Source organism: Glossina fuscipes, unplaced genomic scaffold (assembly GCF_014805625.2).
Source record: "Glossina fuscipes isolate IAEA_lab_2018 unplaced genomic scaffold, Yale_Gfus_2 2, whole genome shotgun sequence".
Lineage (NCBI taxonomy): Eukaryota > Metazoa > Arthropoda > Insecta > Diptera > Glossinidae > Glossina > Glossina fuscipes.
Window position 1 is genome coordinate 34,425,644 of NW_023998416.1, and position 24,472 is coordinate 34,450,115.

The 24,472-nt window shown below is 33.8% G+C and overlaps 1 protein-coding gene across 2 annotated transcripts in view; it reads right to left on the reverse strand.

Annotated features, from left to right (window-relative positions):
- LOC119632881 (kinesin-like protein CG14535) overlaps nt 1-24,472 on the reverse strand; it is a 60,289-nt gene that overhangs the window by 17,774 nt on the left and 18,043 nt on the right. Inside the window, exon 1 of one of the 2 annotated variants that reach the window (XM_038026030.1) lies at nt 4,015-4,233. The exons of the other annotated variant lie outside the window; for it this stretch is intronic. Coding sequence (XP_037881958.1) covers nt 4,015-4,025 — 11 coding nt within the window. The 5' untranslated portion in view covers nt 4,026-4,233. Of the gene's footprint in view, nt 1-4,014; nt 4,234-24,472 lie in introns of those variants that run through there. 2 annotated transcript variants of the gene reach the window in all.

The following is a 24,472-nucleotide window of genomic DNA, read 5'->3' on the forward strand; positions in this document are numbered from 1 at the left end:
ACGTGCCAAATCGGTAAGTGTTGTGCTTTGACCCGCCGAGTCCTAACTATACTAATGAAATAATGCAATTATTAAGTAATGAAATAATTTAAAGATGATTTTGTGAAGAAAAATATTCCCTTTTAATTATAATAATAATCAACACACTTGTACTTAGTCTATTTCTATCATGACTTTAGATTTAAAGTTTAATACAAAATAATTGAAATATTTTTCTCTTTAATTGTTTTTTTTACTAATTCAACATGATTTAATATTAAATATTAATGGGTTTATTTAATTGTTCAATTCTTATGCACACACACACACACACACACACACACACACACACACAAGAACAAGGTATCATATGCAACGCATGAGTATTTATTCATAATGCAAGCAGGTGTTAATTGCATTGACAATACTGTCCACAATCCACATTCACATTAACATTTCTATTATTTTTTTTTTTTTTTTTCTTTTTTTATGTCATAGCAAATTTTTGCAAACATATGTACTTTTCATAAGTAACGTGAGTGCTTTGTGGTCTCCCTTTAAGTGGATAGGAAGAGGAACAAATGATGAATACCGAATGAAACAACAGACGCAAGTGAGGTAAAAAGAAGGGGAGGGCGCCGGTGTACTTGATTAATAATTTAACAGTATTTAAGTGCTTTTCATTTTATTTTCAACAGCTCTCTGTCTCTCTCTGTCTCTCTCTCTCTCTCTTTCTCTCTTTCTCACAAACAGTAGACCACAAAATGCACTCATGCATATGAAAAAAGTTGTTCTACTCATGCAATTGTGAATGAGTTCGTTTGGTTATTTTCATTGCTTGTATTGCTGTTACGCTATTATGCATAAAAGTAGGCAACACAATATTGTTTTTCTGAAATATGATACGATACGATATGATATAATGTGATGATGCAATGAAAAGGATTTTGTAATATGCAAACGTGAACGAGGAGTGAAAGAGAAAGAAAGAAAGAAAGAGATAGTTTAGGGGGTTAGCGAGGTATAGAGAAAGAAAAAGTGAAGCATAAAATGCATTTATTTAATTACAAGTCCTTTGTTTTTCGTCGCTTTTGATGATTTACACAAAACTCTTTATTTTCTTTCCAACTTTTTACTTTACATCGCGTAAACCTTTTATTACATGTAGGAAATGCACATAACTAGAAACTTCATATATCAGAAATATATGCGTCACACATTTTCTAATTAAGCCTTATATGACTAATTATTTTTTATAGTTTTGTAGTTTTTTTTTTTTTATTTTTTTTATAGCATCCAATTTTCTGTTAAAGCTTTTGCAATATCAACCGATATAACTAAACTGATTGTGAATTTTAGATTATTTACGCAACAATAAGCAAAGTTTATGGGATCTCTCAGACATCTATTTTTCATTATTTATTCAACTCATTATTTCTTTTATTATTTTTAATCATTTTGTTTATTTACTGAAATTATATTTTATCATCATGTATTTTTTTATCAATATTTTTTTTAAAGTATAGCGGATACCATTGAAGCTCATCAGCTAAATCTAATATTAAATTGGCTTATAATTATTTCTCCCCTTCTCCGTCTGCTCTCCCTACAATCCATCGATTACCTTGCCTATCCGTACAAGGAGGACCTCTAACTGAATGATTGGTTCGGAAAAAAGAAAAAATGTTTCTATTTTTTATATATTTATAAATTATGCTCTTTTTTCTACAGCACTCATGACACAAGGACACGTTAGTTTTGTGCTGATGTATACAACACCCAGAAAAACTTAAAACAGACGACAGACCAAAGCTGTCAAAATCATTTTCAGAATCTATTTAAGAATGTTTGTCCGCCTGTCCGCCTGTCCGCCAGCCCGCCTGTACATCGGTCTTATGTTCTTGTGTTCAACATAGAAATAGCGATTTTTCAAATATTTTAAGAAAAATTGGTACACAACGTGCTTTGGCCCACGGCAGAACGCTATAGAGAGTGGTTCGGATCCGAACGCTTCCCATATAACATCGTATTTAATAAACTCATTATATGATATGATCTGATGAAGTGAAGTGTGTTAGCGTATTTAATGGTGGGCCATAAGCCAACATTAATGTATTATTTTTGAACTTTAACATATTTAATTATAACCTTTTAGTGACATTGTTCCGGGTCTTTTTACACTCTCCCTTCTATGTGATTTTGCATAAGCATATAACCAAGTCAAGCATTGATTTGTAAAGTCACTGTACTACTCAACTCAATTTCTAGTTCAGAAAAACCATAGAGAATGTTTTTCCAACCTTACACGTATATAAATATATATATATATATATATATATATAAACATATATAAGTGCATGTGTATGGCTCCGTGTACTTGTGTGTATAAACATCAACCACAAAAACCATGTTTTCATTTTACTACAGTTGATTTTAGTATGAATAGCGGCAATAATTAGCACTATTTAACTGGTAAAGTCCGCAAAACTAAACACTAACACTTACATATATTCACAAATACATATTCACGCACACATATACACAATTAAACAAATACATTTAAATGTGTATAAACACAAGAGTATACGGTAAATAAAAGAGATAATACAACAAATGTTGACTTTTTTTTTTTTTTGTTTCAAGGTAATTACACAATTGTTAGAGTGTTTGCATAAGTGAGGGTGCCGCACACTGCGAGAGTTACTTGAAGTTTTCTATTTGTTATTTGAATTGAAATCAGTTGAGGTAAAACTAAATTGACGGACCAAGAGAGTAAAGGATGATATAAAAATTGTAATATCCTTTAAAAGGATATAAATGATATGAATACACCCACAAGGTGATAATGATGATGATAGCTGTGGATTGAATTGAATTGGATTGAATTGAAGATAGACACATAGTAACGTATGCTATATGTACGTATATCCTGCATAAATACAACAGGGACACATATGTGTTGCATTAAATTTCAACAATTGTTGGAAGAAAACAAAAAGTATATATATATATATATATAAAAAACCGACAGAAAATAATAAAACAATACTAAACCACAGTTAATAGCACTACTACATAGGGTTGTGCTTCCTAGCGAGTGCGATATAAAGTATATATGAATGCTTATGTACAAGTACTGCTTGTAGACATTTAGTTAGGGTGTGTTTTTCGGTTGGGTTAAGGTACCGCAGAACTTATTGTGTATATGTGGGTTTAGTTCTTATTTATTTATTTATTTATTTATTTTTTATTTTTTTTTTTTCATTACACACATTTGCATAAACTACTGTTGTTTCTGTTCTTATTGTTGCTGTTCTTGTCGTTGTTACAGTTACACCACCGATCTGTCTGTCTGCCAGCGGAGAGATTTAGTGTCAGAAAGTGGGTGTTGAATATTTTTAACATGTTTTCAAACCATTTTAATCTTAACACTTCAAAAAACAAATACAAGCGCCCGCACACATGCACACCCATACACACAAATCAGTACAAATATTCACTGCATTGTTTTTAAAGGATAGAATATGAAAATTTTATAGGAAGCGGGTTTCGGTTGTATTCATGCAGTTATGAGCTTGTGTTTGCCTGCTTGGGCGAGTGACTGCGTGTGTACGAGTATGCGTTGGCATGTAAATAAAAATGTTGGCATGAATGACAACGATGCGATGACAAAATTAATTATTTTCAACAGCCTTTCCTGCCCAGCATGACACGCAAATCAACCATGAAACGAAATGAGAACCCAAAGGAGTTTTTGTACTAAAATGTATGCATTAAGAAGGATTTGTTTGCTGCTGCTATTATCATCATTGCTGTTGATTTTCTACTTGTTATTACGGTGACTACTGGAACAAATGTACTTCTTGTTTGTGGGTTAAAAATTTCAGTTTCTTTTTTCTTGATGATTATTTAGCCTAAAGTAATTTTTCATAATCTTTAAAATAACTTTCAAAGGCATAATATTTGTTTTTTTTTTTTTTGTTTTTACATAAATCTTTAAAAGCATTTTAAATAGTGTAAGAGAAAAATAAACACCTTTTATCCATATTGCAGGCTTGCTATCCTGTAGAAGTCGAAGGTTCATTAATTCACTTTTTTTACATTATGTTTAAAGGAATTTTGCTTTAATTCATTTAATTGGAAATTTGCATTATGAAGGAAAAGAGGATTCGTAATTTCTTCATTCTTACACTGAATAAAATTTGAAAAAATATTAATTATTTTTCTAACTAATTAGTATTAAAACACTTATCACTTTTTAAAACTTTTATATTATTATTATTATTATTATTATTTTTAATGAATTAATATTTTATTCGTTTTCAAAATTTTTTATGTTATAAATTTTTTTAATTTTTTTTTTATGTATAAACACAAGAAGCGCCCGTTTCCTATTTTTACTATTTTAAAAGCTTATAAAAGCAAAAAAATATTTTTCTCATATTTTTTTTTTTTTTTTGTCGTCAAATGTTCCTTTTCGATCAACGTTTCATTTACTACTAAAATTACTAAACATTTGTTGTGGAGCACACTGCCATTATTGAATATCAGACAGTCAAATATTTTTTCCACCCGGCAGCAATAACGAATACCGCGCCAAGCTGTGTGTACGTTTTATTTAGAAACGCGCCAGCAATTATATCACAATTCCATGTAGTGCTCCCCAAACGAAACATGTTGCCGCAACATTCTGCTTGAATACCATACACAATCACAAGAGCAATAGCAACTCTCTTTTTTCTCTAGCTCTCTTTCTTTCTCTCTCTCTCTCTGTCTTTCTCTCGCACCCCTCTGCCCTTTTTCCGTATCATAAATAGTTTTGTTTACACTTGTCCGTTTGCAGTTGTTGTTTTTAGCGGCTTTGCCAGTTAATCGAAGCACGTGCATATGTATTTCTCTCCTCGTATTGTGCCCACAGAAAGAATGAGAAAGAGAGCGAAAGATACCACTGCAAAGTAATTTCAGCGATTGTATTTTTTCGAGTAAAATGTTGCTAATGATTTTAATATGCTAAAAAGCAGGTGTTATAAATGGAATAAGTGCGATAAGCAATAATAACTGCAAAAAAAATTCGCAAAAAAAATATTAGCTTTAGCTATGTGCGGGCGAACACAGCACAAATCAAATAAAATGATCATTAAGACTTCTCCATTAATGGCTATTTATCGCACATAATGTGTTTTTCTTTTCTATATAGCGGAGTTTGTTTGCATGTGGCCAATGCTGCCATGTATTATGTTGTACGACTACGCCGTTATTGAATATCTAAGGGAGCTACATTAGATTTGACAGAAAAGACATCATGCTATCATTAACCTGTGCAATCTCTTACATGCAGTTGACAGCAGCTACAGGCAATTTGACAAGTATGATAGTTACGCGTAGAATAATGATTATGTTTGTGATCAGCATGAACAACGTAATCGGTTAGTCATGCTTGCCAATCCGTCGGTCCGTCTCTTCAAATCGCGATTACGCGCCTCTATCTAGAAAAGACGTATGAAGAAAAGCTTTCACAATTTTTTGAGCTTATAGTTTTTCCTCTCACTTCCATTATTAAAAATTAAAAAAAAGTTTTCCTTTTCTTCTTCTTGACGCAATTTCGCTTCCTAGCATAGAACTTTCCGTAACAAACACCTCACGCAAATTCGCCTACAATTACCATAAAAGTGATAATAAGGATAATAGCTTCCATTTTCCCTCTTTTTTGTATCGTCGATAGAATCGAATCAATGATTTGTCCAGAGCTAAGAAAAATCCATATATTAATAGAGCGGATCTGCAAATATGGATTTTCGCTTGCACAGTTATCGGAAAAATGCTGTCAAATGGTGTAAAAACCCTGTGTGAAATGTAGACTGCGTATACAATACGACATAGAGATTAAGTCAAGCAAGGAAAGCACGGTATTCGGAAAAACCATTATCAGATTCAAATGTTATCCGTTCCGAGATCCTTAACATGTATTTGTCATTTGACTTATGTAACTTGATATTAGCTAGATGTTAGTTTGGCTCCGCAGGTTAACGACCGATTTTTAAATATTCACCATAAGCTAAATAAAGACTCTTAGTACATTTCCTTTCAAAGTAGATTCTTCTCCACTTTCTCTATCGAAAACTTAAATAACTTAGAAATTTAGTTTTAGCTTTAAAGCTTTGATCAATCCAAAAAGATGACTTATCCAGCTGTCATAAAGTTTGATGGAAATCATTTGACAAGCCTTAAAAAAGATGAAAATATATGACATATATGAAATGCATGTATGAGCGATGTGAGTACAAGTATAAGAACGAATTATCTCAATGGAATTAATATGCTCCTTGCCTTTATTTAAGGGTCCATCAGTCAGCACTAGTCGTTTGTATGTTATTGAAGAAGACCGTCGTCTCCATTTACAATTTTCTTCTTCTTTTTTTTTTTTTCTTTGAAAAATTAACATATGTTACTTCTTGAAGTTAACGAAATGAAATGTTTATAGTTATGACTTATGTATACAATATTTTTTAATGAAACTAATGATACTAAAAAGAGCGATATGCTGTTGCTTAACAATGTGTCTGTCCTCGTCCAAGTAATGGTTGATGTGCGTAACATTGACAGCTTCTTTTCATTTATTAGTCACGCTAACTGCAGTCGTACTTTTGAGATGAAACATAACACAATTATTGCAATATGTGCTTAAATATTCTCATCAAGAAAAGAATTATGATAAAATCATCATTTTGCCTTTACACGGTTTTTAAATCATTTAATGCATGACTTGAAATTATTTTTCAATTTTTTTAGACGAAACCCTTTGGTTTTTCTTTCTTTTAAGAAAAAAAAAAAGAAAAAAATTCATTAACACCAGCCAAGTTCTCGTTAAGCAATTTCGCAAATTCTCTCCGCCGGATAGCAGATAGAATGCAGATTGTCTCATGGGTATTAAACTTTACTTATGCAATAATGTTTTCTATAAATATACGTAAAAATCTTTAAAACACACAGCATGTGTCTGCTAGGAAGCACGCATTTGATTGGCTCAAGATGGCGTTGGCGATGGTATGAGTAGTAGAGTATCGAAATAACTTCTTCCGAAAATTTGGTGGCGATACCTGAACCCCCTGGTGTTCACCATTTTTCGATTACACAACGACGTTACTACAAAGCAGCTTTGCCTTAGTAAAAGTCACTTCATTTGTATCTTTGAAAATTGTCTCATCTGTGTGATTTCTTTTTTTTATTTACGCGATTTAAAAGGTATCTTCAGATAATGTTAGGTATTCGAGCGTCACTTAAAGAGGAGATTGCTTACTAGTCAAAAAAAGTTTCGGTACTTCCAAGAATCCTTAGACTAGAGAACAAGAAGCTTGGATGAGCTCAATAGAAGTTTTAATGATTTAAGGTATTTTTTATTAAAGAAAATATTGCCCCTTGCTAGGTACTACTTTAGCTTTCTTAGCATGAAAGAAGACACAATCTGAGTATGGTTATAAGCATCAAAACACTGCTCAGACGGCCAGTGCTACTAACTCTTGTTGAATCGGTTTGGTGTTATTCGGCCCAAGTTTACCGTACTAAAGAGTCGCGCTATAATAACTTTCGGCAAACTTTCAATTTTAATTTGCATTGCTTTTAAAATAAGATAAAGAAAAAGGAATCCATTGAACATATACTTTAAAATGGTTAATGATTAATGATAATATAAAATAGTTGAAGCATTGTGCAAGTGCGATTGTGTCATTAAGCCGTCGAAAGCACGCCAAAGTATTGGGAAATCATTATATAGACACCACTAGTTTATCAAGAACAATACACGACTTTGTTAAATAATTCTTATTGTCTACGTATGAGATCGAAAATGCACGACAATATTGTCAATGGCATGCAATGAGGCCGATAAGGAGCTCAGGTTATAAAAATCATTCCAATTTTTACGAAAAACTCTAAGAATTAAATTAATTCATAACGAGATTTTATGAAGCGTAACCTCTTTGATGGACTGCACTGTGGTGAGCCTTTTTCGATTTAATAGCATTTTTTGTGACCAGCCCGCCCCAATAAGGGATGGTTTAGCCACCATGCACTTTCCTTCGCGAAAAGGAAATTCAGAGCACTTTTTTGTCGACGTTAAGGCGTTTTTCTCTTTCGCTCATAACTAACTCTATATAAAGCTTGAAAAGGATAACATGGTGTTCACTAGAACGAAATAACTTGTGACACTTTTAGGTCAAGGTGATGTCACAACATATTTCAACATAACTAATTGAAAGTGAAATTCTAGCAGAGAGGATTTGCTTAAGGAAAGTCGAGTCGCGACGTTTACAAAAGGTGGTCGATCGAATATGTGGGAGGCGAATAGTGTGCCATGTTATGGCATCTAGTTTTTGCCAATGACTTCCATTTAAATTTCGTAAATAATTTCCTGTAAACAGACTCTTGATATTGGCAATAGAATCTACGCTCTCTCCTGTTCGGTGATGCGAACTTTATCTGACGAATATCACGAAAACATGTAAAGTAAGAAAAATGTGGTTTACGCTACAGTTCACACACATGTATATTGTACAATGCGGTGTGTATTTTAAAAATTTTTCTTTCAAACTGCTTTCAAAATTGAGAACACATTGTAGCTTATTTTAAACAACCAAGCGTGAGTGAAGCTCGCATTATTGGAATTTAATTTAAAAATAAAGCGATTTGAACTTTGCTTACTTTGCAACCATTCACCGGATCACACAGTTTACAGTTTTGAAAAAAAAAAGTTTATTATGAGCAGTGCTTCTGAACAATAATAATTTAATAATTGTGCTCTTAAAGACATGGCGCCAGCTACTGTGGTTGCGTTAACCCGCAAAATACCTTATAAGTATGATGTATAATCAGAGGATAGCAACTTGCCTAGGCTGGTATGTCTATATTTGAAAATATCTCAAAATATATCTATTTAATATATGTTCTATTTGTAGCGAAATCGCTTATCGATTGGCTTTCTAATTGAAATTTGATATTTCATTAATGTTAAATACAGCGAGTGTCACAAGAGTTCGTCTTTAAATTGGAAAAGAGCAAATTTTCTTACTCAACAATTTCCAAGAATGTTTTTGAATTCTGGCAAATCAAAGGAGAAGTAAAAAATCTATCTTCGAATTCTGGCAAATTAAAGGAGAAGTGAATGAGCGAGCCAGAATTACAACTTGTTGCACCCATTCATTCAGCCTATAATCCGTCGTTCAACGACGCGTAGGTTACATCCGGCATTAAAGCGTACAAAATTGTTCTCAACTTTACATCAACTCAAGTTCAGTTTAATGCAAGTACATAGCTAGATACTACCATCCATACATGCGGACTTACATACAAATACTTGCTCAGGGAAAAAGGGAAAATCAAAAAGAATAAAAAAAAAGTCGAAAAGTTTGGATTTCTGGCGAATCTTTGATATACACTAAGCCAAATTAATGCCCAAGATCTGCAAATGAAGTACGACACGAATCGGTCTGCATTTTTCTTACAACGATTTTTTAACATCAAGTTTTACCTTATAAAAGTCCTCACAGTTTACGGTTTTATAGATAGATGGCTTACTCCTACTTTTGCGCTAGACATTCAAATAGATGGCTAAATAAAGACCTGCTCTTGTATTCTAAATTTCCTGATTTGCAATGGCCATAGCCATCGGATCGACACACTTATTATTAAACTTGACCTGTGTCCGTCCATTTTTCTTTCCACGTTCAGTTTTCCGCCTCAATTGCAATGACTGCGAGCATCTCAAAGAGAATTCCCTGGCAAACGTACAAAGGGCCGAGACTGTTGATCGAATCAAAGCCTCACGCTGCTCTAGAATAAGTATGCCTCTACTTCCTCTGATTGTTGCAAAGGTAAAAACGAATACTACAACTTTTGTAATGCAGATGTGGTTATGGAGAAGAAGGCCAAGATAGTTTATGCATTCAGTAAGCTGTGTTCGATTTAAAACGAACTTTTTTTTTTGCATCTTTGCATATTTGCTGATTGTTTCTCTTGTTATATCTAGCACCAGTTTTTACCATATTTCACCATATTAAATTGTTAATAGGGAGAAGCACGCATCAGAGAAATCCTAAAATCCGTACAGTTTTGTTCAACTTATGGTTTTTAGGACGCTTAGTTTGGCCATTCGTTGTTCTTAAATCTATTTCGATATAGAATAGAAAAGTCTAGTTCAGGTTTGAAAGTGAACGTGATTTTTGTGGAATAGTGAAAAAAAGACTGTAAATTGGAACTCGCAGCAAGTGTTGATTCAATATGTTAAACAAATGTGTATAAATTTCCAACAAAGATGGCATGTATATAAAGTGAGAAATGTCCCGAAACAGTTCTACGTTAACGTTACGTTCCAGTTGTGGGTTACAGAGAGAGGTGAGCTTGATTCGGTCGCGATAACAACTACGACGCGATAATATATTTTTATTTTTCGATTATTTTTTTCTTCGCCAATTAAAACGAATTCATACATCGTACACGTCATGATTTTCAATGAGTATCTTCAGAAGATACATTTCCCAGCCTCGACTGTATCTACTATAATCCACACATTACATTAGGGAACGAGTATAAAGGTAGCTATCAAAGGCATTTTACATACAAGTTCAGTGCAGAAATTATATGTTGGCTAAGCGCGCAAAATATTAAGTAATCTATGGAGAAATGATTGTACTTTTATGCCTAATTTTGAAAGAAATGTTTCACTATAAGTACGTGCAAGCGTTATATTCTACGTAAATGTAAAGTTTTCATTACAGCTCAGGAGAAACATGTGTAGAATCTATGTAGAAACACCCGCCTTTTCAAAAGGCGGACAATCTAGATAGTAGAGCAGGAAGATTTCTACCAAGTTACATCATAATCGGTTTGTTCTTTGATTGTTTACACAAAATCCCCTCGATTTTGATCATTAAAACGAAGGCAGATCATTTTATGACTATTTATTGGGATTTTTGTTGACAAAGAAGTATCGGTTAAAACGTTCAGCAACCTCGTACACGATGTAATATATATGTAGATATATGTAAGGATCTTCTAGCCCTTCTGAAATTCGAAAATGTACTAGATTTATGTGTTGGCTTTAACCGTCCAGAACAGCATATCACACAGTCTGTGCATGATAAACGCAAGAATAGATTTGGTGTATTCGATCGTGGAATTCAATTTATTGAATAGTATGATGTATGGGGTCCACGAATAGTTGAAACTACATACATGGAAGGCAGACCATTGAGAAAGCGATTTTGTTTGCGCCACTTCAACAAAGAACATCTTCAGTTCGAAGCAAATTCGAAGTTAGATACATTATTAGTTTTAATTATATGGATAATTATTTGACTTAATTTTTAATAAAATGTGATTTCGTCCTTTTTTTGCACTTTTTATTAAAGAAGAGTGATGTCTTAATTAAAAAAGACAAAAAAGAAACGAAAACAAAACAATTACACCTGCTGCTCATCACTCGTGGGTGTCTCCACACGACCACTCATGAAAACTTCTAAGCACTTATTAAAAAAAAAAAAAAGATGAAAGATTTCATTATTTTTGTTGCATAATTTGTTTTGACATCAGCAACTGTCAAACACTTGTCACCAGACAAGTAAGGCGGTGTAAATTTTATGCAAGAATCTTTTTCCAAACTCTCACAAATTCCGCACACAATCACTGTCCCTCTCCCCCGCCCCCCCACCCATCCGACCGTGCCCGTTCAATGGCGAACGAATGGTCTAAACGATGTGATAAACATTTAAATGGAAATCTCTTCACGCCAATGACATTTTGATATAATAACGTATTTATCAAACAACAGTAATAATATAACAGCAACAACAATAAAAGCAACCACACAAGTGAGTTAACAAAGTTAAAACAACAACGTTTGACAAAAATCAGATATAAACGTACATTGAATAGAGAGCCGGAGAACGTTACAAAAGTCAAATTAGGCCAATTTGTGACTGGCATAAACATATCATTGTGAGATATAGTGGTTTCTGAACGACGAAAGACGAGGGAGGGATTGATTATACACTGACCGGGCATTCGAAAGCGTTAAACTCATGAAGAGACAGCAGCCAAGGCAGCAGCGAATGTGCTGCGTGCTTGCATGTGGCTGTGTGTGTGTGCATATGTGTGCACGTACATACACGTTTGGTTGTGTGAAGAATTCTCTGATTCTTGCTGGGATGATTTTCGCAAGTTTTTATTATCATCATTGTTTTCTGTTTAAGCCAAAAAGAATGAAATAAATATAACTCGAGGGGTGTGCATCTGAGAGTTTTGCTGTCTTTGACTTTTCTTGGTTTAGTGGCTGGCAATTGTCAATAATGTGTAAAAAGTTAATGGATGTATAAGTGGTTTAAGGTCAAAATGTACTTCCCTAATATTTCGCCTGCTTCGTCCGATTGTTACTTTAACTTAACTTAAATTTGACAGCTTAACTGACACTTGGATAATATTAAAAAGAACATTTGCCTACAAACCAAACGCACGAAACGGGCAAGACAAAGAAGGCAAGAAATCGCTTTTGAAATGTAACCGAAAGTATTTGTTTAGATTTGAGACAAATGTTTTTTAATTGAATTCCTTTCGCTTAAATCGCAATTCGCATAAATTTCATCTTTCTTAAATTTTTACTTATAAATATAAGATTAAAAATAATTTTATTCATAACGAAAACCCATCATTGAAGGAGCACCGCTTAATGGATATTCCATATGAAATATTTTTCTTCATATATATATATATATATTTCTTCACTAATGTGAAGTTTGATTAGAAACATCTCTTGGGTTAAAATTTCTTTTCTTCTTCTCGAATATTTCAGAGAAATTCTGTTTTGTTAAGTAAAGTCGCTTAGAGAGAACTTCAGCGTAAAACAAATCGAAAAGAAACAGTTTCCTTTCTTCTTTCTTACTTCCCCTTATACTCGTCCCGTTCTTTTCGTGATGCATTTATATATGTATATAATAATAATAATAGTTATCAGTTGAGTGTGTTGCAAAAAGTGCAACAATTGTAATGTTTTTGCATTTGTGTGCTGAGTTGTTTTAAGTTTTGTTTTTTCTTTTTTCTTTTTTTTTTTTTTTTTCTTGAACACTGAAAACGTCCATTTAGTTTGAAATGATGTTTAAAGTGTTTTTCATATCTCATCGTAATACCAAAGAGATCTCTTTCAACTGTCACTTATACTTTTCCCTTTTTTCCAATTCTTTTATCTTTTTTTTTTTTATTTTTTTTTTGTTTTCCATTTTGTGCATATGTATGCATGAGTTTTCGAGTTTTTCTGCAGTTGTTGGCCAAGTGCGTTCTTTGTTTATGCATATGCATGTTTTTCCCCATCATCTTAAGAGAATAACAGTCAAAAATGTTTTTCAATAATGTTTTTTCTTCTGGTTTACAAGCTTTTTTTTCCTTTTACTGCGTTGCTTTTGTTATTGCCGATGCTGTCTTCTTTCTCGTTATGCGAAACGCATTATTCGAAGCAAGTGAAGAAGCTATCTCAAGTTCAAACTTAACCTTAATCACTCTATAAGGCTTATCTAAACCTTTTGCTTGATTGTGAGCTGCCAGGAGATCTGGCGAAAAAAAGGAAAAGTACCTCGTAAGCGACATCAAGAGCCTTCGGCGCTTATCTTATGAAATAGGTTCGTTTAGCACAGCTTTTTAGAAAACAATAAACTCAATCAATAAAAAGACTGGAAGAAAGGAAACAAAAGAAAGGGCGTGGGGTGTAGATCGAGAAAGAAAGAATTGGAGAACGAAGAGGAATAGAGGGAGTTGTAGTCATGGTTAGGGTGAGAAGGGTAGGATTGGTGATTGGAGATGAGGCGGGTGGCGAATGGTGAATGAGAGAGTATTTCAAAGTTTCCTGTCATTTCAACCAAGGAAAGGGAAAGAGAGATAAAGTGAGAGTAAGATGCTGGAAGTAGATTGCGCTTTTGACCTTGACTTGATCATGACCTTCTAGAAATTGAAATTTGTACATGTAAAATTTGTTACATGTTACTTGAATTAAAAAGTTTTGCACCACACAACAAATTAAAAAAAAAGGTTAATTCGTTTTATAATTTTCAGTGTTTCGCAAAATGGTTGGATTTTATTTAACCGAATAAATCGAGTATTGTCACGTGAAATGCCCTTTTATGATTTTATACTTCTATGCGAGATCTTTTAAGGCTTAGTTCGGCTAATTGCGATTTTTAGAAGAGCAGAGATTTCATTTGCAACGCTTAAGAGGTTTATTTAGGAATTATTATTAACAGCAACTTTGAAGACTTTTCAAAAATGCATTAACAAATTAAATATTTAAACGATTCTATACTAAATAAAACTTTATCATATATTATATTGTATATTATGTTTTATATATTATATATTGTGGCACTTCAAGGAAGAAATTCGTAGCGTTTTTCACCAAAACCCAAACTAAACCAAATATGTGTCGTAGTGATAGGCAATGATAAAAGATTGGTTTGTAAACTCTTCCATCTCTGCCATCACTGTGGAACAAAAAATAAGCAAAGCGATTGCTTTGGTCTTCTCTTGAAGTCAACTTTGCATCACTAAGGGAATTCTATAGAGAGCGAAACAAATGATATTTTGACGCAGGAAGATTTGGCCTATATGTTGAGCCGAGAAAATCTAAATCCCGGTCTTAGATCACTAAAAAGGTATGTGGTTTAGCATCGTTATAATGGAAGATCACGGCTTCCATGGTGATCAACACTGGGTGCTTTACCTCATTCGTGAGTTTCTTGATCGAAAGATTCGAGCCGTTTGGTTGTCCATTAAGTAGCAACTTACGATGCACGACTCTATTGCAGTCCCGTCAAACATAAAGCCTCCCACCGGGTGAGTTCAACACGAGGTTTGCTGGTTTATTTTAATTTTTTGAAAAATGGTATCTATTTTATCAAAGGTTCTTGGCTAGCAACTGAATAGCTTCGAATCTTAAATGCGCTAAAGCCGTTAGCCTAACATCCTAATGCTTTAATGCTTTAATCTTAAAATTGATTTCTCTGCCTAAATTAATAATAACGATAATAAGAATATCAACGATTTGTGGAGCAAAAGTTCGTGACGTGATTAACTATATGCACACTAGTGACTTTGATAAAGTATCTTCACCGCAAATAGTGCGAATTTTTTCATAAATCCCCGAAACATTATCGCCTTTGTCGACGTATAACAATTTTGCAAAACACGTTGGACTTTTTCAACATTTTAGTTTATTTTGCAAACACAACTATATCTGAATGAATTATACGTCACAAGGTATGGCTTTATAGGATTACGCAACCGCAATAACGCCACAAACTTTTTCCTTAACGTAAACTCGTACATCCCGCAAAACCGATTTTTCAAACAACTGTTTAAAGTATTTTGCCAAAAGACAAGCTATCAAAAGAAGTTTATTTCGAAACAGAGCCTTACAGCAGAAATTTCTCTTCTTCTATGCTATATTGCAGAGTTGATTATTTAATAATGTCCACCATCACAGAACACCATCATAACTTTACAGCTTGACATATGTTAACAGCTGTCAACTCTGCGAACGTATGTACGTGCATTTGCAAATATGTATTTGTGTTACTGTGCTAAAAATCCTTAAAGCGAGTCGTACTTTATTAATTTTCTTTGATAGCAGGACTCTGGCTAGTCACAAATAATCAAATTATGAAGAGGAAAAGAGAAAGAAATCGATGACCGCGCAAAGAGGATAATATTATAACAAGAAATATAAGAGCAAAAAAATGAAAGAAAGATTAACGGAAAGTTGTAACTTTAACAGCTGTTCGGCTAATAATAAAAAAAGAATTTCTTTCAAGCTCTGTGCGAGAGAATTTCGCTTTATTATGTTGGTAAACTTTATTCCTTTATAAAAAGTCAAAGCAATAGTTGAATAGTTAAATGGATAAATATTTAGTTAACAATTTACGTTTTTCTACCTTCTTCTTCTTCTTCTTCTGCCTAACCTTCTTACATGCTATACCCTCCACTATATCCTTTATGGTATGATAAATATTTTATCCCATTTGCCATACCGTCGTAACTCGTTAAGCTGCCACCACCGCCTATTACATGTGATTGCATGTATTTTTGAATTAATTGCTTGGGTTAAGTAAAGATAAGGGACAGAAGCCAAGATCCAACACAAAAAAACAGATTGAAACAATCTAAGAAGGCGCAAAATGAACATATAGCTCCCATATCAGTTTGGAGCCCAACTGAAATTCTTCTTCAATCTATTCAAAGAAAACAAAAAAAAAAAAAGGATTTAAAAAGAAAATGCTTTCAATTTCGAGTATCGCAGCGATAATCGGAATTAATGAAAGCGATGAGTATTAAAAAATCGTCTTTGGGCGGTCGCAACTTTTTCCCGTTTACTTTAGTTATCGTTGTCAATTGCAGCATCCATCCTGACTTATTTGTATATCCACTCAACACAATTTCAGCATAAAGTTACTTAGTTAGAGTTTTAAATCCTCGCTTATATAAGTCACTTATACACTTTAACAAATAATCTTATATATGAACCGAAAAAGAGAAGCGAACAACAAAGTTCAACATATGTGCATTATTTGGTGTATGTATTATTGTTGTTGCTGCTGCTGTTATTGTCGTCAAACAAACATCTCATCGTTAGCATGTCTCTTCTTCTCATCATATCTAGCACCCGCATATCACTCATCCCTCCCCCTAATTTTTTTCTTCCTTTTTTTTTTTAATATACACGCATACACGAACAGAGTTGCGCTCACGAAACTTTCAACACTTAACAACATTTACTCAAGTGCAGTTGGCATAAGAGGATTATCTTCAATTTTTTTTCCCAAATGTTTAAAAAAAAAAAAAAAGGCAGGAAGAACAAGAAGAAAAAAATGATACAAAAACACGCTGAACGTTTTTTGAAAAGTGTTATAAAATTTAACCACGCGCATCGCTTTTCAGTGTTTTTTATTGGATGCCATTCGATGTTGAGTTAGTTGACGTTAAGTGTTGATGTACGTTAAAGGATTTGTAATCCTTACAAAATTTATGCGCATACATAGATTTTGTTTGTGATTTACTTTTCTTTCTCTTTTTTTTTTTTTTTGTTTTTTTTTTGGTTTTTGTTGTTATTGTTGCTGTTGTTGTTGTTGTTGTTAATTTTCACTTCAAGTTTGAGGGCAAATTGATGAACAAAACGGAAGCTATTATGTATGCAAGTATGTACGGTTAACATGAAAGCATAACTTTATCAATTTGCGGATTAAAGTAAATTTTACAAAATTTTAATTTGATAAAATGAAAAAGTTTCATTTCATGTACTCCGCAATAAATAAAGCGCTAGGGCAGGGCACCAGCGCAGGTAGCTTTCGTGCAAGGTATTTGACATCGACCATCCTGCGGATAATTTATAGAAAGTTGTGGAGTTGTACAAATTTGAAACTATATGCGCAGCGAATGATTGTCGGAACAATGAAAAAAAATTAAATTTTTAAATTTTATTTCTCCAGCAAGTGTATCCCTCGTTTTACGCGGTGACCTGATAATGAAAATCCATGTATTTTGAAACTAATCATAAATGTATCTTTTTACTTACAAAATATGGGTAAGGCATTTAATAAAACATAAAAATAATTGTTTAATTGCATCGAAGACAAACAAATAACAAATTAGGAGAAAATGGCACCTTCTGCGGCCTAAATACAGGAATCTTTTCTAGGTCTATGCAAAGGTAAATGAAGAACATTGTTTTAGAACATTGTTTAGAAAAACGCGAGTAAAGTTTCAGGTCTTCAGGTCTGCTTTAACCCATTCGAGGCTGCCTACTTTTGCGTAAAGCATTCCTTGGAACGTTAAGATTGAAACACTTTTCAGCTCAACGAAATCCGCGAAAATAATTATGATGGCTTATTAAGTATAAACCAGAAAATGTTGTAAGCTCGTATAGAACGATTTGTTTCCTGCTTACTTTTTCTAAACTATTTCAGAAAATATGTCCACGAAGACTACGTATTACCAATACTTGAGCAGAGACTTGTTATTCCCGGCCATCACTTCGTTTTCATTGAACAATGCCATCGTATTGTTTCGTACACCAGAGAAACAATTGAAAGTGCAAATCGTTGCGGTGATGTATTCCTAGATATGGAAAAGATATTTGATAAAGTCTGGCATGGTCGCCTGCTTTTCACATTTAAAAAATTTCTTTCAATTCCTAGGTATTTATTGATCAACTCCCACTTGCAAAACCGACATTTCCTTGTTAAAGTTGAAACTAACGGTTCCTATATATATAAAATTGAATATGGAGTAACTTAAAGAAGTAATCTAAGCTCGCTGCTCTCAACTCTATATAATTTGTTTTGTTCATTTTGAGATCTACACTATACTTTCATTTCAAAGTAGCCGCTTTTTGACGGCTACTTTTTCCATACTGACTGATAATTTCATTTCAATATCGGTGGATGATGCCTGATGAGAAGAAGATTCAAAGTCTTCAACTAATTGACTACAATTAACGTAGAAAAAAGCAATCACTGAAGCATTTTTCAAAATGATCCGAAGCTTTATTAATATACAGCTCATGTAAAGTCACTTCAACTTCAATTTTCTTTCACTTTTATTTGGTAAAAACGTACGGCTAAAATCATTAAATGCAGGCGAGCAGTGTTTGATATTTCATCACGATCGTGCGGCTTGTTAAATACCGATCCCCGATTGGAATTAATCGCTATAATGAAAAATGTAAAATCGATTGCTTTAGGCACGGAGTCTTTTCATAGACTTTTTCTTGGCAAATAAGTTAGTTATTTGACGAGCGGCCATTTTGCGCCTTGTAGAAGCCAAATAAGTTAACATAGAAACTGTAAAAGATGTCTCGACGTAGGCTTTTATCTAATAATGAGCTCCTTGCACTTAAAGTAACGTTACATGGAGTTCCTTAAGGCTGCTGCTCTCTTCTGCTGTTCCTTATTTTTTACATTTTTTTACCAATCACTCAAGGGATGTCCCCAATGGGTGTAACATGGTGTCGAAAGTGAGAAAAAAGGAAAAAAATATAGAGAAGGCGTTGACCGCAGTGCGTTGGGCAATGAATGCATATTCAATCGGTAAGTGTTATGCCTTTAGCAACTGAGCACTGGGTATAGTTACGGTCAAGACAGTGTCGTTGTGTTAACCTATTGAGATGGTAATAATACTCGTAAATCTCACTTGGCTACCTTTTAAGCATTAAAAGAAGGAACGATTTTAGTCCTCAACAACTCGTCTCCAGTTTTTAGACCGAAATTGCAATGAATGTATTTTTATAAAACCACATATGTACGATAATGTGCGTATATAGTCGTTCTCGTCTCTCCTTTCACCTTAAGAGAGAAAATATTTGAAAAGGTGAAATTAATATCAAAACTAATAAAACCGGAAATAGCTTTGTCTGCACCGTGTGTGTGCCCCGTTTATTTTTGCGAATGTGTGATTGTATTTTAACAACTACAACAACAACAATATAATAAAAAAAAAGCAATAGTCTTATGTTGTTGCATACATAACACGAGAACCTTTATCTACTGACATATGTACATAAATTCATTCGCACATTTGTACTTTTTGTGTACATTGAAACAAAGCCACGGAGAGGGGAAAAGAAAGAAGTACCGAGAACACATTTCGCAACACTGGCAATAAAAACTCTAACAAATATCAGACATTCATAGACCATAATAACAATAAAAAAAAAAAGGAGTAAACATAATATACACTAACACGCAAACAGCTCGACAGAGACGCACTCAAGTAACATGCTCGTAGAAAGTAAATACAGGACAATATAACTAACTGGTTTTTAACTAAAGTCATGATGAAAATGATCATCATTGTGATCATTACGATTATAGTGGTCGGTCATTACAAGATGATGATTCCATGTGCCTGTGTGTGTGTGTGCTTGTGTGTGTGTGTGTGTGCGTGTGCGTGTAAGCGTATGCTTGAGTGTGTTATAACTTTCTTTAATAAATGTAAAGCCCAGACAGGCAAAGTGTCAGACATTCGAATAGTTGGGTATCTAACTGAACCAGGCAGAGACAACAATATACGAAAACGAAGTTAACAAAAAATTGGTTAAATGAAGCATAAAACAATAAAAGTTAAGAACATATAGGGAAGAAGTAAGAATTTATTTTATTCTCTTATCGAAGAGGAAAAAAAGCAAAAACAAAAAATATTCAATTGCTGACCAGCATTATTAGCTGGACAACTGCCTTTGTCCAGAGAAAAGTAAACAATTTCCTAAATGCGAAAAAAAACCAAAAAAAAAACATTTTGAAAACTAAAAAAAAAAAAATCCCTTAATATATCTTAAATTTTTAATGTTTGCTTAATAATTGTGTGTATGTGTATGTTTGTGTACACAATAAGGAAACAAAAAAAAAGTATTGTGCACTTCTCAACGATCCAATATATAGCACATAACCCAACTTAATGACCTCATATCTGGAGCATAAGCGTAATCATATAGACATCACCCGAACGCCATAACCATAACGGTCTTAAACGTAACAGAGATGATATTGTTTAGCGTATGTCTGTCGTGTACCTTCAACCTGACTTTATAATAACAGTTAAATAAGCCATGATTTTTCTTACACTTAAACCTCACATTACTGCAGTGTCACATTTATCACTTGTACTCCACTTAACACCGAGCAGACCGCTTCGTTGTTGTTGTTCGCCTTTTTATTATTATTATTATTATATATACATAAATTTTTGTTTTTTTTTTTTTGTTTTCTCATTCGCTTCATAAAGGTAGTAATATGAGTGCCTGTGTGTATGTTCGCATATTTATGGAAGTTTACATCTCCTCGCACAATAACATTTAGCGAGTGCTTATCCCTCCTCGTCTGCCTGCCTCTGTTCTATATTCGCTTGTTAGCCAGGTGGCGGCATTAACTTTTTGATTCGCACCACATGTAGCATATTAAAGCATGAGATATATAATCGTTGCAAGGAGTGAGAAAATGACTGCACAGGGAGAGACTGTTCGTTAGACGCTGCTAAGAGTCTGTCAAGTCACAAATCTTATGATAATGTTTCCATGATGATTATGAAAAGTTTGTGTGGTTAAGGTAATGCTGCAAAAACAATAACAACGGCAACAACAAATGAGTAACAGTTAACTTTATTTGAATGTACTTTTGAACAGACAAGGTTTAACATAATAACATAACTTTGAAAAGTTATTAAGTTGCATTTAAAAAAAAAATAAATAAATAGATTTTCGAAGGTAAAAACTACGAAATATATTAAAAATCGCCAGCGAGGAAGAAGCTTCGATATTAAATTGAAAAATCTAGGAGTTACCTCTGTAGTTGGCTTTATTAAACGGTGGTCTAGAGATCTTCTCAACCGCTGTGTTACAAAAGATTATTCACTAGCTTGCTAAGATCAATGCTGTAATATGCCTTAGCTGTAGAGTCCCCTTCGTACGTGTGCCACGTCGACTCCTGCTTTTTCCCCTGTAAGGCATTTGACTTGGGACCCGTTTCTCCTATTGCCTCCTTATGAAAATAGGCTGATTTTGCTGATCTTACCATCAATAAAGAAACACAAATTTTTTTTTATCCTTAGCATTTTTTTTTTTTTCACAAACCTTTTGCACGCATTACTAGAAGTGCTTGATAAACTTGAATTCTTTTCGAAACTTGATTTTCATAAAGTTCAGTCAATGTAGGAATAGTTAGGAGCTTTTCAACCCATTTAAATGCCTTTGCAAAAATCTAAATCTAACTTGGTCTCAACATCCGACTCTTCAAACGGCGAGCTCTATGTATGTCGTCTTTCAACTAATCGGTAATCGTTAAAGCTTCGTATGATTCGTTGATAGAGCGACGTATGTTCATTATAATGGCAACGGATGAGGATTAGGGATTCAGTAGCAGCCCGCCTGTACATATATACATGTGTACATTTTTGTTTTGCTTTTTCGCTTGTTAATTTTTATTTATACCTGACTTTTGTTTAATTTTTCTTCATCTTTTTTTTCTTTTTTGTTCTATTTTATAAGAGTTTGTTCATAACAACTAGATAAGATTTATTTTTAAGAGATCAATCTAATTCTGCAAGCTTATGTTAGCCGAATGTCTGATGTGTAAATAAATAAATAAAAGAACGCGTTTTTTATCTCTTTGTTCATTTCTTTTCTCTATCAACCACTGAAGCTTGGGAGGTACATGCATTTTGTCATAATTTTCGCAACGCTCAAAGGGTCACAGACCCTGCAAGGTAGATGTATATATATATATATATACTGCGTCAATGCAAAATTGATGAAGCCACGACAGTCTGTCGGTGTGGTGTGTGTTGCTGATACTCGCATAGTCGCGGAAATGAAGATATCGGCTTCACATTTAGTACGAACATTGAAAGTTTTCCACGCCAGTTGGTATTGAAGAGAGGCCATATTAGTGGGAGAACATGTCTACAGTGGAAGGTGAACTGAACGCAACTCTCTTCTTCTAAACAAATTTTGGACGGGCTTTGTCATTACTCAGAAATTATAAAAGGTAGAAGGCTACACTTTTTCACATTTGCTTTACGGAAAACTCTACTGTTTTTGTGTATGGAAATATCAGCTATGCACACACAAAGTTACAAGTGATTCGACTTTTTTGATAATTTACGCTTATTAATTATAAGGTAAACAAGACAGATGTTTAAAACTATTTCGTACATTCGTCAAATGAAGATATATTGTCGGCCTAAAAATGCCTTAATTCCAATGTTTATATGGTAGACGCCACAACCTGATGGGTTAGTTTTTCCTCATAACAGCTTTTAGTGAAGTAACCACAACGTAAAGGTTCGTTCGGTTTCAATTTACCACTCCTTTTTGAGAGGTTATATAACGCACTGCGAATTACTTTAATTTTCAATTCTGTGTTTCTCCTAATGTGGTTTCAATGAAAAGCGCGGACGCGGGTGCGGTATAATGCAATCCAATTTGTCTTCTATGTATCTCTTAATACGGTCTACAAAGAAAGCATTGCCTGGATTGAATTTATTCCAGATTTCAATTGATGCGGTTTCTACGTAGCAAGCGCTACGAATTGTTCTATTACGGGTGACTTGACCCTCATAAGCAAAGCATAAGAATTTCTATTTTTCTGTTTTGTTGAATTTTTTCTTATCGGCTGCCTCGGGAAATTTTGCGTAATTTCTATATGTAAAATGAAGCGGAGTATAAATGATCCTTTGCAAGCCCAGACATGAGATGCTGCCAATTTATGTAAAATAATCTTTTGAGTCGATAGAGTAGGCGTGAGTAAATTCGATTTTTGAAAATCTTTCTCCGTTTGAATGGCACCTTGAAGCACCGATACTTTTGTATAAACCCTTCTCTTTTTGCTCCCATTATATAATACTATTCCCAGGTTTTCCAATAAGCTTGCATATGCTCCCTCATCCAATGTGATATGTTTGCGGAATGAACTAATTTTCGTCCTGCCTTATATGCATTCAAATGCAGTTACATACATACATAATCATCCCTTCATAAGTAGCGTATACCACAGTGTGAAAATAAACTCAGCGTCTCGTGACAAAAAATTTTCAAAAAAAGATTACATTTAACGCAGCTTTTTTTAAATGCGCTTTTTATTTTTTTTTTTAAATTATCATACGGCTTTGCTTTAGTGTTTGTTAAATGAATTTTTCAAATATTATCACTGTTTATTCAAATGTATTTTAAGAAGTTTTTTATGCATTGTTTTTGTAAATTCCATAGTAAAAGTTTGTGAAATATTTGCCGTTTAAGTGTTCGTGCTTGGACGTAGAAAATCACAATGTAATAGATTAAGGCGAAAATTAGTAACACAGACCATCGTTGAGATGAAACCATTATGCCATGACTGGGGATCTCAAGGGATTTCTGGGCGAAAGATTAACCCAACTACTTTTTGAGGGACTCTTTCCAAGACAAGTTTAAATCATTAAGAAAGTTCAGCAGAGAGCGAAGCAAATGGTGGTCGGACAGGACAATATCTGGACTATATAAGGGATACATCAGAATTTTCGCGCCAAAATTTCTCAATTTTCTCCGGATCGTTACAGCTTAGCATGATGTGCATATGTCATTATCGAAGGCGCTACCTTGCCTATTAGGCATCTCTAGACTCTTGACTCATTTAGCCAAGTCCGAGCAATTCATGATGTACGGTCCGAAAAAAAGGTATAACCCAGCGCGGCCTCTTTTTTGCCCAACTAGCACAGCTTTATCGATCATCTCGCACATTATTGTCGAGGGCGAAGCAGTTTTTGCCGCTCTAACCAAGAACACAGACAATGTCTGAGAAAATGTTTAAAGGTTACGAATGGACCAATGCACCTTGCATGCTTCCATAAAAAGCTTAGAGGAAAGAAAAAGAAATTGAAGACGATATTTATGATATAGAAGTGATGGAAATGGTTAAACGGTGGCAAACATATGTTGCTCAAT